Below are 13826 nucleotides of genomic sequence, written 5' to 3'. Positions count from 1 at the left end.
TTAAATTTTGCTTCAAAGTTGAAATCGAAGAGGCACTCAAATTTTCTTTTCACCCTATTAAAATTGGGAGCAGAATATCGGTTCCAAGACAAGCATTCTAAGCATATTGTGACAACCTCCGATCGATATTCAAATTGTGTTCGTTCAGTATTCACCAGAAACGACAGAAAAAGGAGTAAAAAATTACTTCCTCCGTAGTGGCTGAATCCAAGCATGCCAACCTTCTTGCTTTAATCACTACGGAACCTGCTAACAAGACTAGCCTCCAATAATGGAAAACAATATTTCGTTCTACAGAACATCGTTGTCCTTTTGCTTTTCCTTCCTCAAAATGAGAGAAAATTAGACTAACAAAATTAAAAACCGGCTCAGGCAATATCAAAGCCCCTTTGTGGGCACTACTGATCTTGGAATTGAATTCCGTTGAAGCCACACTATGTAACCATGGCTCCCACCACATTATAATGCAGAAGTAAATAATATGTTATTAAATCAAAATCAGAAACTGCATAATATATTCATATAATATCTTTGTTGTCAATGACTACTTAACACAATTCCCAAGAAGATTAGACAGTAGGAATGAACACAGTAGCAAAACTTGAAATTCCATCTGCATAGTCATTAAAGAGCACCATTGACTAGAACAGGAAGCAATTTTCACTGGTAAAAATGTTATCAAACATTCTAAATCTTGTCTGTTTAATTGCTGATGGGTCCAAAGGTTAGAGCTTTCAAACTCTAACCCTCTTGTTACTGCAGCTAGGGCACTTGTATTGCTTGATGTGCTCAGCCTTAGCGGGAGTGATTTTAACACATTTACCATGGAACCATCTTTCACACATATCACAACAGATCCAGAATTCATCAGTGCCATAATTATCACCGCAAGCACCACATGTTGCACCTTGTTCGTCATCTTCTTCTTCTTCCTCTCCACTATCATCCTCCTCTTTAGGTGGTGCAGACATCTTCATCCCCTTGGCTTGAGATTCAGACTGACGGGACTGTTAACAGGAAGCATCCAAAACAGGAGGACCGAAGTGACTTTCCACACAAGGGCAGCCATACAAACATAAATTAAGAAATGATTGAAAACTACATACCACCTTTCCACTCGATTTGAATTTGCTACCATTGTTGTGAGCAGCTGGTTGATCCTTTGATTGCTTAACACTTCCAGTCACAAGTTCGAAGATTGTTGGCAGATCATTTATCATCTGAAAAAGCCTTTTCCTGTAAATATCCGTTCGAACCAGAATTAGAAGAACCTTCAAAAAGGATATCATATACGAACTTCAAACCAAGTTTCTCAAGATTTGTAGCAGTGTACTTTTTCTTCTTGCGCTCCTTGAGTCTTTTTTTTTTTCTTTTCATTTTGTTTTACTCACCCTCCATATGCCAAAGGACCAAACTTTCCGTGAAAGATACATGATTTATCTCCCGACTCTGGTATTTAATTCACTCGGACTAACTTTGTACTCAGATATTACATTGAGTCACTGCCAATGGTACATAGACTATAAAGGGACCAATGGGAGGCTCAAATATACCCAAGAAGAATATAAGTAACCGACCTTAGTTCAAATATATAGAAAATATCTACAACTAATATATTGACTGTATCACACAGTATTTCTCAACACGTAAGAGAATACTATTCAAATTTGTGTATTCTTAATTTCTTTCCCCAATAGCTAGAACCCTATAATTTCAACAGGGTCCGTAAGAGAACTCCCAAAGTTGTTCTTTGTCTTTTAACTTTAGTATTAGTGATACATTTCATTTTTTATGATTTAAGCATCCATATTCCTGCACAATTCACCAGTAAAAAGCTGCAGTATCCCTACCAACGTTGGGGGACCTTCAAAAGTTTAAAGAAGCCACAAACAACTATTTGCAACTTGACCCTTTGAACCCATTCTTCAAATTTTTTTGGCTTAAATATATTTTTCATTCTTATAAAAGTATCCATTTTTTTTTGTTTTAGTCCCTAGACATTTTCCATGATGCTTGATTTATTCACATTGTTATTTTTAGTCCCTGCTGTCGTAATATTATTAAATGACGACCAGGCAAATAATTTGCCACATTATCGTGTATACATGGAGAACTTTTACCGTGTCACCTTCCAAACCCACCATTGTATGGTAGTAGTCTCTTACCATGCTCCAAAGCCACTTTACATTCGGACCATAACTACTATCTATAAAATTTCAGTCAGTTCCTTCTCCCTCACACTTAGAAAACCAATTTAACTACACCACAAACCAACTTCGCACAATATTGATTCCACTGTTCAAGTACACAATCAACATGCACTGCCATTCTAGAGCTCCTCCAACGACCAAAACCACAAGTAGCAACCCTCTCTGCATACACCATCACAAGTGGGCATGAATCCCCAAATTGCAAAACTAAAAACTGTCTTCTTCAGGTCTTTCCCAAATCCCCTTTTCCTAATTACACATTACTAAATCCATACAATTTTAACCACCATCCAATATACTGTTGTTTCGTTGGTTCTAATATACTGACCCCAAAGGAAATACGGGTTATCGTCAATTGTTCACTTTCTTTCTTACGCCAACCTTTGCTTCACTTTGGTTGGCTGTATTGACTCTTCAATTATCACTTACGCTTGGCTTTGGTTTAGAGTTATTCTGTGGAATTTAAGGACCTTGGAGGCAATTTTGATCAGCAACAAGTTGACAACATGGGGTTTGGGAGACTAAGGCACAGAGGGGGAATACCTCCTAGGGGTAGTTTGAAGGTTTGTGTAAGGGTGGATCATTTCCATGGTATTTGGATGCAACGCAGCAAGAAGCTTCAATAGTGGCATGGAGTATTGACAGAGGCAAATAGGAAGAAGGCGAGATTGCTTTTGTTTTCCCCATGCTTCTTAGTGCGAATTAGAGGAGGATGTGTGTGAAAACCCCTACCTAATTCTAATTTCTGTGTTGCGCTCAATTTCCTCCCTCTTTATTTTGCTTTGGCTTGCTTACTTTTGAGGTTAGTTTTGTTTGACTTGCCTACGGAAAAAAAAATTATAAAATATAGTTTATCCTATATATTCACCATCAGTATATCACCAGACTCCAACGTTTCATACTTTACTATTAACAAGTATAAACTTCAATTAGAGTGTGAAGTTAAATGACAAGGAAAATGAAGAAAGGTTAAAACTGAAAGTGGAGAGAGAAAATTAAAACATAAATCATGCCAACAAATCAGAAAAGGAAGTTCCTCTAGACAAATATTACAGATTTAACAAGTGATTATCTCTACAGTAAAAGAAATTTCCAATATTAAAGAAACATATAGTCACTGTACACAAAAGAGTTAAAGGGCGAATAGGGGCGATACATTTAGGCATAGACATGGTCAGTCAGTATCTAGCAGGGTGAGAAAAAAATGATTGAACATGCAATTTATAGACAAGTATAAACCTTAAATAGTGAGAAAGAATATGAACGGTCATGCCATTGGTTTCTTGACAAGATATACATGAAGAAAACCGGTATTTTGGTCTCTCAACATACTTTTTACAATGATAAAAAACTTTCAAACTCATCAATTAACTATATAATTCTTCAGCTGAACCCAACCACCAATGAAATTCCGCCTTCAATCATTGGGCGCATAAAAATTTTGTCTTAAAAGCACTGGATTAATTTGGAGACTGTGGTGACACTTGACAAAGTCTTTTTTGAGAACCGTGTTGAATTAAATCCATTCTTCCAAGAACCAAAACATAAATTTAATAAACACGAGATTTATTGAAATTTCCCTATCCATTTCTATAACACTCTTTTTCTAATTATCACTTGCAATAATATTTTTTTTTTATACAATAGCCTTATTTTAAGTCCATAAATAATAAATATGCTGTCATATTTTTAGTATTTAAACAATTTAAATGTTTTTTTAGTATTATTAACTACTGACTATTGAACAATCAATTTAAATGTTATAATAATTTCAGTATTTAAAACAGTTCTAATGTTTTATGTTTTACTTTGGACACAATTTAGCTTAACAATGCAAAAGAATAAAAACATACAATGGTAAAAAAAAATATTTTCTTTTAAAAAAAAATTGACAGGCGGAGTTATCTATGGCTTTGTGAAACAAGCTACAGATTTGAAAAACAAATCATTTATTTTGTAGGCCGGATTTATCCAGCCCATTTAAAACACAGACTTCATGGGTCAAACCTTAAGTATACCCACACCTATCTCTTAGGAAGATTGATAGTACAAGAGTTTAATTTTTAAAATTAAAACTCCACCACCAATATCTTTCCATCATTATTTACTAAAGAGAATTTCGGAAAATATTATAATTACTGACAAATTAAACATTACTAACAGAATTATAACCAACTTTCTTAAAAAATGTGAATTAGTTATTCTTAGAAAATGGATTTAGGGCTTATTCAACCATTCAAAACAGATTTGTAGAGTAAGGTTTGTACTTGTGTATATAGACTGTAACTTGATCATATCTCTGATCGATATGGGGTGTGGGATCTACAAAGACTATCAATGTCATGTATTTAGGAATGGAGGGATATGAAGTGTATTATCTTGATCAGTTATTTTCTAACAATTCCATCCACAGTATGCTTATCCTGTAGAATTAAAACTGAAATTAAGTCTACAAATACACACAGAGAAGAGAACCATGACTTGCATTTGGTGCAGCGTTTCATGAAAATTTACTCGTATTGCTACGTTTCATCTTTAACTGTGGACTGCAATAGATTATTGAAAAACATAAAAATCTTGCAATATCTCACTGTCGTAATGTATAAAGTAATTCAACTAACGATAACTTTTATTCCAAAATCTTTGTACTGCAAGTAGATGTATCAAAGAAGTTCAAAACTAGCAGGGCTGTGAAAAGCCTTATACTTATTGGAAAAATACAAGGAAAAGATGGAAGCAAGTTTAGAAGGAGGTTGTAGTTCTACAATAAATAATATAAAACAAGTTAACAAGGATAATAAGAATAAAAATGTTCTGCAAGTGTATAATAGAGAACGGGATTCTTACCTTTCATTCTTACCAAATCCAAAGCGGGCACCAAAGTAAAAAGCAACAGCAAGCAGCCATGAGTCACTGTGAACTGCAACCAGTGATAGCCAGTCCTTCTCTTGCATGCCATCCCTGGCAAAGTTTATACCTAATGCCGGCTCAGGAAGTTCAGGAGGCACTTCCTCGACAGGCAAATTTACTTCCCAAGTTTCATTTGGAAACCCATATAGACACAGATTCTCCTTCTCTACAATGAGAATAACATATTGTTAACAAAAACATTTAAATAACACTTCAAATACTCACTATTTTCGGTTCTTCCTACTTAGGAAGACAATTTCTGTAAATTAATAACATAATGTTAACAAAACATATTTCATATAATACTTTAAATAATGGCTCTTTTGGGTTCTTTCTATTTTGGAGGTCAAATCATGTAAATTACTTCAATAACAATTTATGTTTTCTATTCAAATCACATTTAACTGCTGAAATTGTATTTTGGCATAGCACTTTAGGATAAACAATTATTTGAAATTGATACTTTGCTCCCATTTTCTTTTTAAAAAATTCCCTTCATATAACCATTAATTTCTTTCTAACAACTTTCAAACATACCAAAGTCAGAAAGAAAGGACAAGCCATGACGAACATTAAAGACACCCAGTCGAGTGCTCACACTAAACCTTGTAGAAATGACAGTTGTGCACAGTGACAACCAAATTCACATTAAACACATAAAACTTTAAACATTTGCAGTAGAGGAAGAAAACAAAATGGTTGTTACTAATGGTTCAACATCACCCGGAGATTCTCACATTTAACTGAATACATTTGAATCATTGTTACCATCAGGTCAGTATCACCCGTAGATTCTCACATTCAATTGAATACACTCGAAAGGTTGTTACTAACGGTCCAACGTCACCAGTAGATTCTCATATTCAACTGAATACATTTTAATGAGTATTACTATCTGTTCAACATCACCCGTGGATTCTCACATTCAACAGACAGCAACTATGAAACTTCAACGGCCTGATATATATCACATTAAAAATATTCACAGACACCCAAGGAAGGAGGGGGAAAGGGTTACATGTCCCTCTCAGTCTCATACACACACAAACCCTGCAGCGCATGCGTACTCTCAACTGTCCCTAGCTAAGGCGTTACACGGGGTGTAGTAGACGTTAGTTTTTTTTTTTATGCGGAGGGGTAGAAGTTAGTTTAACCGAAGTAGAGGGGAAATGGTACTCCCTCAAACTAAAACTTTTTTATCTTTTTCGAAATAATGGTTGTACAGTTTTTTTTTCCTCTGAAATTGATCAGAAATCTTTAACCTGTCCGCCTCCAACAATTTGCGTTTCCCAATAGCTTCCCAAAGACAAATTGTTAATCTAACTCCACCAAAGCAAGCAGTGCAGACAAATTCTCAAACATGAACGGATGAGCAAGCTAGACATAAATGCGTGCTTTGAAAAGTAGAATTATTACTCGAAATGAAATGCAACAGTTGAGAAAGGCAGAAAAGAGTACATGAATTTGGCTATAGAAGCAACATTCATAATTCTGGCGCATAGTAACAATGCTTAAAAAAACGAATAATGGGTACGAAGGAAATGTTAAAAGCAAAAAAAAAGAAGGGTGAGTGACAAGCAGCTAGCGAAATAACAAAAAAAAAGAAGACATTAATTGCAGAAAACCCAAACCCACCAGGATCGCACTGCTGGTAAAACTTTTCAACGTCTGCAAGAGGAAGAAGAAGAAAATGTTATGATAAGTGTAATAAAGAGAACAATAGAAAAAAAGGGAGAGAAAGAAAAAAGAGTACCGGTGGTGAGGGCCTTGATCAAACCGGAGCGTCTGCCCTTAAAGTCGGTGAAAACCTCTTCGACAGTTCTGGGTACTGGGTGCGGTACTCCTTCCATTTCTTCTCTTCTTCTGTGCTGGACCAGTTGAATTATCCACCCACGCCACCCCAACGAAGGAGGTTTTTGTTTGAGATATATCCTAGGCTAGGGTTTTGTTTTTGCCCTATGAGATAGAGAGAGATTGAGGGAAAAGGAATTCAAATACGGAGAAGCAAAAGCATGAAAGAGTAATAGTAGCAGTGATTGAAATAAGAAGGAAGATGCATTGGAATTTGGTGGTGTGGTTTGTAGAGAGATAGAATGATGGATGGGGTTGGGAGAGAAAGAGAAAGAGTTGAAAGAGTGAGAGAGAGATAACCAAAACGGAAAGGGGTCTGGTCCAGGATCATTCATTATTTAGTACTATATATTTACACTACCCTCTCTCCTTCTTTATTTATTTCTTGATTAATTACTTGATAAGCTTCTATAATTACAAATATTTTTTCTTTTTATTTTCTTTTATTAAAAGTAAATTCTTTTAGATATATAATGTTTGTTTAATCCCAAATATAACAAATTAGCATCGCTATAAAATGTAATGTTTTTAATAAGTTACAACTCTCGTTTTGTCATCATAATACTTAAGATAACATTATTATAATTAATATATTTTTATTGTATAGAACAATTTCTTTTATATTATCTAAATTCTTATGTATTAAAAGAAATCAATCGATTTTATTTATTTAGAGACACAAAGTTAACAAGTAACAGTTTTTATGTTTATTTCTTCTTTGTTGCTTTATTTACAACGCCCTCTTCCCTCTTCGTTATTGACAGCTTTTATGTTACAATACCAATATATTTAGAAAATATTAAAAACTGTCATGTCTTCTCACGTTTCATTAAACACTTTTTAAAATGTTTATTTTTCTCAATCATATTATTACTCGTAATATTTATTTATTTTCAACATTTTCTTGTAGCATGATGAGATGATTTTTTACTTTAAAAAATATTGTAAAAACAAAGGCAGTGAGGTTGTAAGAAAAATCATTTAATTAAATATATGGTTTTGAATATTCCCAACAATTTTACGTGTGAAGATAAAACTATATTGATTTGAAAATTGGATAAAAAAAAACAATTAATCTAGTTTAATAAAAACATTTTAAAATTTGTATTTAACGTATACGTACAAGTGTAGCATTATTTGTTCCTTGAATTTAACGGAATACACATTTGTTTTTCTACATTTGAAAAACGACAAACAAAACACTCAAACAAACTAGGGAGCCATCTCATGGCAACGCAGTGTCTTGTAAACTGCCCACAACGTGTTTGTTAAAGTGCTTATGAAAGTTTCACATTTTTCGTAGCGTAGCTCGAGGGATCAAATGACCCGCATCCGGAGGCTTCTTCTTTTCCACAAATTCGCTGGTATCTATTCCTTTCACTTCGCAATATGTAACGTCACTATCAATTCTCTTCACAAAACAAAGCTCTTCACTTTCTTTGCAGTTGCAGCACCACGGTTGGGTGTCACTGTGAGGGGGTTTTGTACCCGTGCTGCTCCTCTTGATTTCACTCAAATTCAAATTGCTCGCCTCCCCACTGTCGTCATTCTAGGGCGACCTAATGTGGGCAAGTCTGCATTGTTCAACCGGTGAGCCATTGAAATACACACTCACAAACTTTTATTATTGCTTAGTCATAGTCATAGGCCCCCAGGCAGTTGTTAATTATTATTGGTTTTAGTCTGATTCGGAGGAGGGAGGCTCTGGTGTATAACACCCCTGATGATCATGTTACTCGTGACATACGAGAAGGAGTTGCCAAGCTGGGTGATTTACGATTCAGGGTCTTGGACTCTGCTGGCCTGGAAGCTGAAGCCTCTTCCGGTTCTATCCTCCATAGAACTGCTTCTATGACAGCAAATGTGTTGGCAAGGTCTAACTTTGCACTCTTCCTCACTGACGCAAGGTTTGTTTCCAGTTTTCTATTGTGTGCATATACCATGCTTCCCTTACTCTGCCTTCGATTCAGTCAGACAGACAACTTGTTAGAATATACTCCGGTTTCTCTTTCCTCAACTTGCATGGGATGAATGAATCATACATGTCAGACAGATTTAATATATCACTTTCTCTCTATTCAAAGTACTAATTTGTGCTAGTCTGCTTGTGTTCCTTTGGCTGGTCACCAGAGCTGGAGTTCATCCTCTTGATCTGGAGGTTGGAAAATGGTTAAGAAAGCATGCACCTCAAATCAAACCTATTGTTGCCATGAATAAATCAGAATCCCTATTCGATGCCGATGATTCTCTGGCCACAGCTGCTAATGAAATGTGCCGTTTGGGTTTTGGGGATCCTATTGCCATATCTGCTGAGACTGGACTGGGCATGCATGAGTTGTATGTGTCTCTTAGGCCTCTCCTGGAGGACTATATGCTTCGAGTCTTGAAGGGTAAGTAAGAGCTTATTTCATTTGGCAATCAAAGAATGATAACTATTAACCACTACTACAAGGTTACTGTTTGGTCACTTATTATAACTTTCATCATTTTGGGTACGTGGAAGGGCTTGCTAAACTAATTATTTGTTGGTGAGTTTTTTTGTGGTGACAGAGAGGGGGAAAGAACATGCTATTTAAACTTGTCAACATTAAGTTCACCGCTGCGTTGCTGTGTTATCACTATGTTAACTCCACATTCAATTGTTACTAATCATAGATACGGATGAAGGAGATCATGAAAATAGCCACGACGAGAACAGCAGCAACCTTGATGTTGATGAAAGTAAGCTGCCATTGCAGTTAGCCATTGTAGGACGTCCTAATGTCGGTAAATCAACATTATTGAATGCGTTGTTGCAAGAAGACCGTGTTCTTGTGGGTCCTGAAGCTGGTCTAACAAGGGATGCAATCAGAACCCAATTTGAATTTCAAGGAAGAACAATTTATCTGGTAATCACCATTGAATGTCTTGGTTCTTGATTTGTGGTTGTATTGACAAAGTCAGAGACTGATAGAGATTAGAGATATAAGTCGGAATGTTGCTTGTAAGAGGAAAACATGATAGTTCTCTGTTTCTTTGACCTTCAAGTTAGATGCTATTTGGCACACGCATCTTTTCCATTTAATGTGTGCATGTGAGCATACATGTACATGTCTTTTGTTCTGAAATACAGTCTGGAAAATATGCAATTTCTAGTCAGCATGTTCTCTTTGAAGTTCATATACCCTTGAAATGTAATTCCATAGTAGCTATTGTGCAATTTGTCTGTTGAGCTTGATCAAACTTGCTATACTTTTGATTTTCCTTTTAATGTTTTAATATTTATTTTTGGCACATTATTGTGTAAAGTGTACCTAGATTTAGTGAACGTGATGCTTAGCATAGTTATAGGCATCCGAAGTTATATTTCTATTTACTCACTAAATAAAAATATAACGGAGGGGTAAAGATAACGGAGGTTGGGCTTTCACTAGGATGGTTGTGGAATGGACTAGAAGGTCGCTGGCTGGGGTCGATAAAAGGAGGAGGTGGAGGAGGGGTCTCCTCATGATCAAAATCAGAGTTGATAGACAGAATCTTTAAAAAGCTCCTGATACCATAACAAATAAAATAACAAAAGCAATGAGAGAAAATGATTGGTATTCTGTATTGCATCAGAACAATGATTACAACTTATATAGAAAAAAGAATAACAGAAAAAGGGAGAATAGGACATATTCCTGTACTATTTACAACTCATTGTACTATTGCTTTCTGATACTATTTACAGCTCATATGTTCTAGAATATATATCTTCTATTAAGGTAAGAAACAGAAAAGAGAATCAGTTACTGCATTGTGCTCTAATTAATCAGGGTCTTCTTCTTTTAGAATCTGGTATAGCTTCGAGGCCAATACACTTGAGTATATATTTAATATTAAAATTTCAGTTACATTTTATAATTATAGTCATTTTTGCTGTCATTCAGGTTGATACTGCTGGTTGGTTGCAGAGGACAAAACAAGAGAAAGGAGCAGCATCCTTGAGCATTATGCAATCAAGGAAGAGTCTTCTCCGGGCTCATATAATTGCTTTGGTACTGGATGCAGAAGAGGTATATGATTTGGACAACGCCATACAACTATGGTATAATAAAGACAATTTATTAGCTTGTTAAATAGCTATTCCACGAAGTCTATTTTCTAGTTTTTTTCGCATGTTTCTATGAATAAATACAACTTTGGAGCTATTAAAATATGTGCTGGTAATTCATTTATTGGTTGAAAATGTTAACTTAGCAGCTTAGGTTTTGCTGATTTTGGTTTGAAAAGCTTATGGCTTAGTTACACATTCTATCATTAAACTATCATTATTACATGAGTTTTACCACTGAATTTTTTTTTCTATATTTTATCATCATATTTTTAATTTTTGCATTTTATCGATCCATTAAATATGTAATAGAATGTCGATATGTCATAAAGAAAATTACGAAAACGAAACAATGTCAAAGCTACATCGTTTTGCAAGTGTTTTTTTCCTTCTTTTAACTTTTATTTTACATGTTAGCAAGCTATTACACATTTAATGAATATGTAATATACGGAAAAAAGAACTAAAATGATAAAATTTGCAAAAAATGATGAAAGTTTCCTAGTAAAATGTACAAATGAATTAATATTCCATAGAGCTTGTGTTTTTTCCTTCTTTTAACTTTTATTTTACATGTTAGCAAGCTATTACACATTTAATGAATATGTAATATACGGAAAAAAGAACTAAAATGATAAAATTTGCAAAAAATGATGAAAGTTTCCTAGTAAAATGTACAAATGAATTAATATTCCATAGAGCTTGTGTTCTTTCTGATATGAGCACACTGTGTTTCATTTCATCCCCTTCTGTAATGTGACCTACCCCTTATATGAAGTTATCCTGTCTATTATGATGGACTTGGTGCATGATTGCCTGTGAAGTTTATGATGCATCTTTGCGGAATATCCTCTTTTATATGTGTGATCTATATAAAGATTTGTCTTCTCATCTCTCTTTCTATATGCTAATTAGTAAGTTTTTTTTTTTAATTGAAAAAAAAAACTGTTTGACCAGATTTTAAATGCAAGACGAAGTATGAAACATGCCGAAGTCGTTATAGCCAGACGGGCAGTGGAAGAAGGGCGAGGTCTGGTTGTGATTGTGAACAAGATGGACCTTTTAAGAGGCAAACACAAATCATTATCCTATGAGAAGATTATGGAAGTGGTCCCACAAGAAATTCAGACAATTATACCTCAGGTCTGTCATGTAATAATAAGTTCAACTTTTGCAGTTCAATAAATTAAACCGTCACACATCAAGCTTTTTAGTGTTTACGCCTTTGACAGATATCAAAATTGGTCATGGTACAAACTGGAGAAGATATGTGCTATGAGAGGCCGTTGACTAATCATACAGTCCTTACCAATTTCCCCCTAGCTTTTTTAAGGGCACGAATAATGAACTTATTTTTTGTTTTTTGATTTAGCATTGACTTTTGACTTTCTCAACAGGTAACAGGAATTCCAGTTGTATTCATTTCAGCATTGGAGGGAAGGGGCCGAAGCACTGTCTTGAATCAGGTCATTGATACATATGAAAAATGGTGTTCCAGATTACCTACAGCTCGTCTTAACCGTTGGCTGCAAAAGGCATTACTCCTTCGTCACTTTTCGTAACAATAAAATATGCAATTGGTAGTAAATTTGCTTTTTTAACTCTCATTTTGGGTTGGTTTTGATCAGGTTATGAGCAGGCATTCTTGGAAAGGCCAAGCAGCACGGCCTAAGGTCAAGTATTTCACGCAGGTCAAGGCACGGCCACCTACATTTGTTGTGTTTGTGCGTGGAAAGACTCAGCTTTCCCATACAGACATCAGGTTCATAACCAAGTCCTTGAAGGAGGACTTTGACTTGGGTGGAATTCCTATACGGATCATGCAACGTTCTGTAACTAGGAATGATACCAGTGGAACTAGCAAGAATAGTCATTCAGTAGGCAGAGTTGTGGCCGAAAGGGTTGTCTCTGACAAGAGAAATATCTTAGCTGAATAACAAATTTGACTTCTTATTAAAGGGCATAACCATCATTCCCCTAATTTTTCTTAAACGAGTTTAGAGTAGTTCAAAGGTGCTGAGTTGTGTGTATACAACAACAACAATAAGATATACCAGTATAGCTGATAGAATTCTAATAGATTATTTGCAGTTTGCTTATCTAGTGATGTGTATCATGAAGTGCAAATGATTTTGAACAGGGCATTACATGAATGAATTGTTGCAGTTTTCTCATTAACACTGAATAATTTTACACCTTTCTTTTGTCATTCAGTTTACTACGTATATCTTAGAATAATATATATATATATATATATATATATATATATATATATATATATATATATATATATATATATATATATATATATACACACACATTGACAAACATATAATATTAGGATCAACTGATGATAGTAGGAAAAATTAGATTTTTATTTATATTATTAATCTAAAATTGGGTAACAAAATATCTTGCTTGCATCTATGTTCTCTTCCCTTTTTTTTTCTCTTTTCTAGTAATACATGAATGAATGACGCGTTAATTAAAAAACGGTAAACCATGCATTATTAAAGTTGACTCCTTTAAGTGACTGTATTAAGTGATGAGTGAGTAAAATTGTATTAATTATTAATTAAATAGTAAATAAAATCAAACAAAGAGCAAGATACACTTTCTTTTTACTTTATACATTTAATATTTGCTACGACATTGTAACAGGAGGGAAATCCCACTCTTTTATAGACACAAAAAATGATGACCCTCATACGTGTGGGCGCTCCCACCACATGCTTTTTAAAAAAATTGTTGAATGAGGTGAAAATACTACATTGTATTGTATT

General features: G+C 34.7%; 2 protein-coding genes across 4 annotated transcripts; one reads left to right on the top strand and one right to left on the bottom strand.

The window, feature by feature from the left end:
- Window positions 1–465: 465 nt before the first annotated feature.
- Window positions 466–7306, bottom strand: LOC108344087 (PHD finger protein Alfin1). 2 transcript variants are annotated; one of them, XM_017582555.2, is made up of 5 exons: window positions 6874–7306; window positions 6756–6788; window positions 5058–5286; window positions 1107–1236; window positions 466–1007 (listed from the first exon to the last, which is right to left on the bottom strand). In XM_017582555.2, the coding sequence occupies exons 1-5, from the start codon at window positions 6968–6970 to the stop codon at window positions 735–737; spliced, it is 762 nt and encodes a 253-aa protein (XP_017438044.1). In that variant the 5' UTR covers window positions 6971–7306; the 3' UTR covers window positions 466–734. The 2 variants fall into 2 exon arrangements, with proteins under 2 accessions (XP_017438044.1, XP_017438051.1); XM_017582562.2 differs by having other exon boundaries at window positions 1110–1236.
- Window positions 7307–8131: 825 nt separating this feature from the next.
- Window positions 8132–13256, top strand: LOC108345582 (uncharacterized). Of its 2 annotated transcripts, XM_017584230.2 has the most exons (9): window positions 8136–8335; window positions 8417–8561; window positions 8654–8878; window positions 9102–9361; window positions 9627–9859; window positions 10880–11005; window positions 12001–12186; window positions 12441–12578; window positions 12672–13256. In XM_017584230.2, the coding sequence occupies exons 1-9, from the start codon at window positions 8293–8295 to the stop codon at window positions 12978–12980; spliced, it is 1665 nt and encodes a 554-aa protein (XP_017439719.1). In that variant the 5' UTR covers window positions 8136–8292; the 3' UTR covers window positions 12981–13256. The 2 variants fall into 2 exon arrangements, with proteins under 2 accessions (XP_052727885.1, XP_017439719.1); XM_052871925.1 differs by lacking the exons at window positions 12441–12578; window positions 12672–13256 and adding an exon at window positions 12276–12434 and having other exon boundaries at window positions 8132–8335.
- Window positions 13257–13826: the final 570 nt, after the last annotated feature.

This window comes from Vigna angularis, chromosome 1 (genome assembly GCF_016808095.1).
Source record: "Vigna angularis cultivar LongXiaoDou No.4 chromosome 1, ASM1680809v1, whole genome shotgun sequence".
NCBI classification, from domain to species: Eukaryota; Viridiplantae; Streptophyta; class Magnoliopsida; order Fabales; family Fabaceae; genus Vigna; species Vigna angularis.
Note: the sequence above shows the minus strand (reverse complement) of the source record. Positions and strands in the feature narration are given on the sequence as shown.

What these genes read in the sequence shown, in the direction of transcription:
- LOC108344087 (XM_017582555.2), bottom strand. Translation starts at nt 6,970, where the DNA reads ATGGAAGGAGTACCGCACCCAGTACCCAGAACTGTCGAAGAGGTTTTC. An exon ending in GATCAAGGCCCTCACCACCG is followed by an intron (nt 6,789 to 6,873) that starts GTACTCTTTTTT and finishes TTCCTCTTGCAG; the next exon opens with ACGTTGAAAAGTTTTACCAG. An exon ending in TCAAATCGAGTGGAAAGGTG is followed by an intron (nt 1,008 to 1,106) that starts GTATGTAGTTTT and finishes TCCTGTTAACAG; the next exon opens with TCCCGTCAGTCTGAATCTCA.
- LOC108345582 (XM_017584230.2), top strand. Translation starts at nt 8,293, where the DNA reads ATGACCCGCATCCGGAGGCTTCTTCTTTTCCACAAATTCGCTG. An exon ending in AAGTCTGCATTGTTCAACCG is followed by an intron (nt 8,562 to 8,653) that starts GTGAGCCATTGA and finishes TATTGGTTTTAG; the next exon opens with TCTGATTCGGAGGAGGGAGG. An exon ending in TTAACCGTTGGCTGCAAAAG is followed by an intron (nt 12,579 to 12,671) that starts GCATTACTCCTT and finishes GGTTTTGATCAG; the next exon opens with GTTATGAGCAGGCATTCTTG.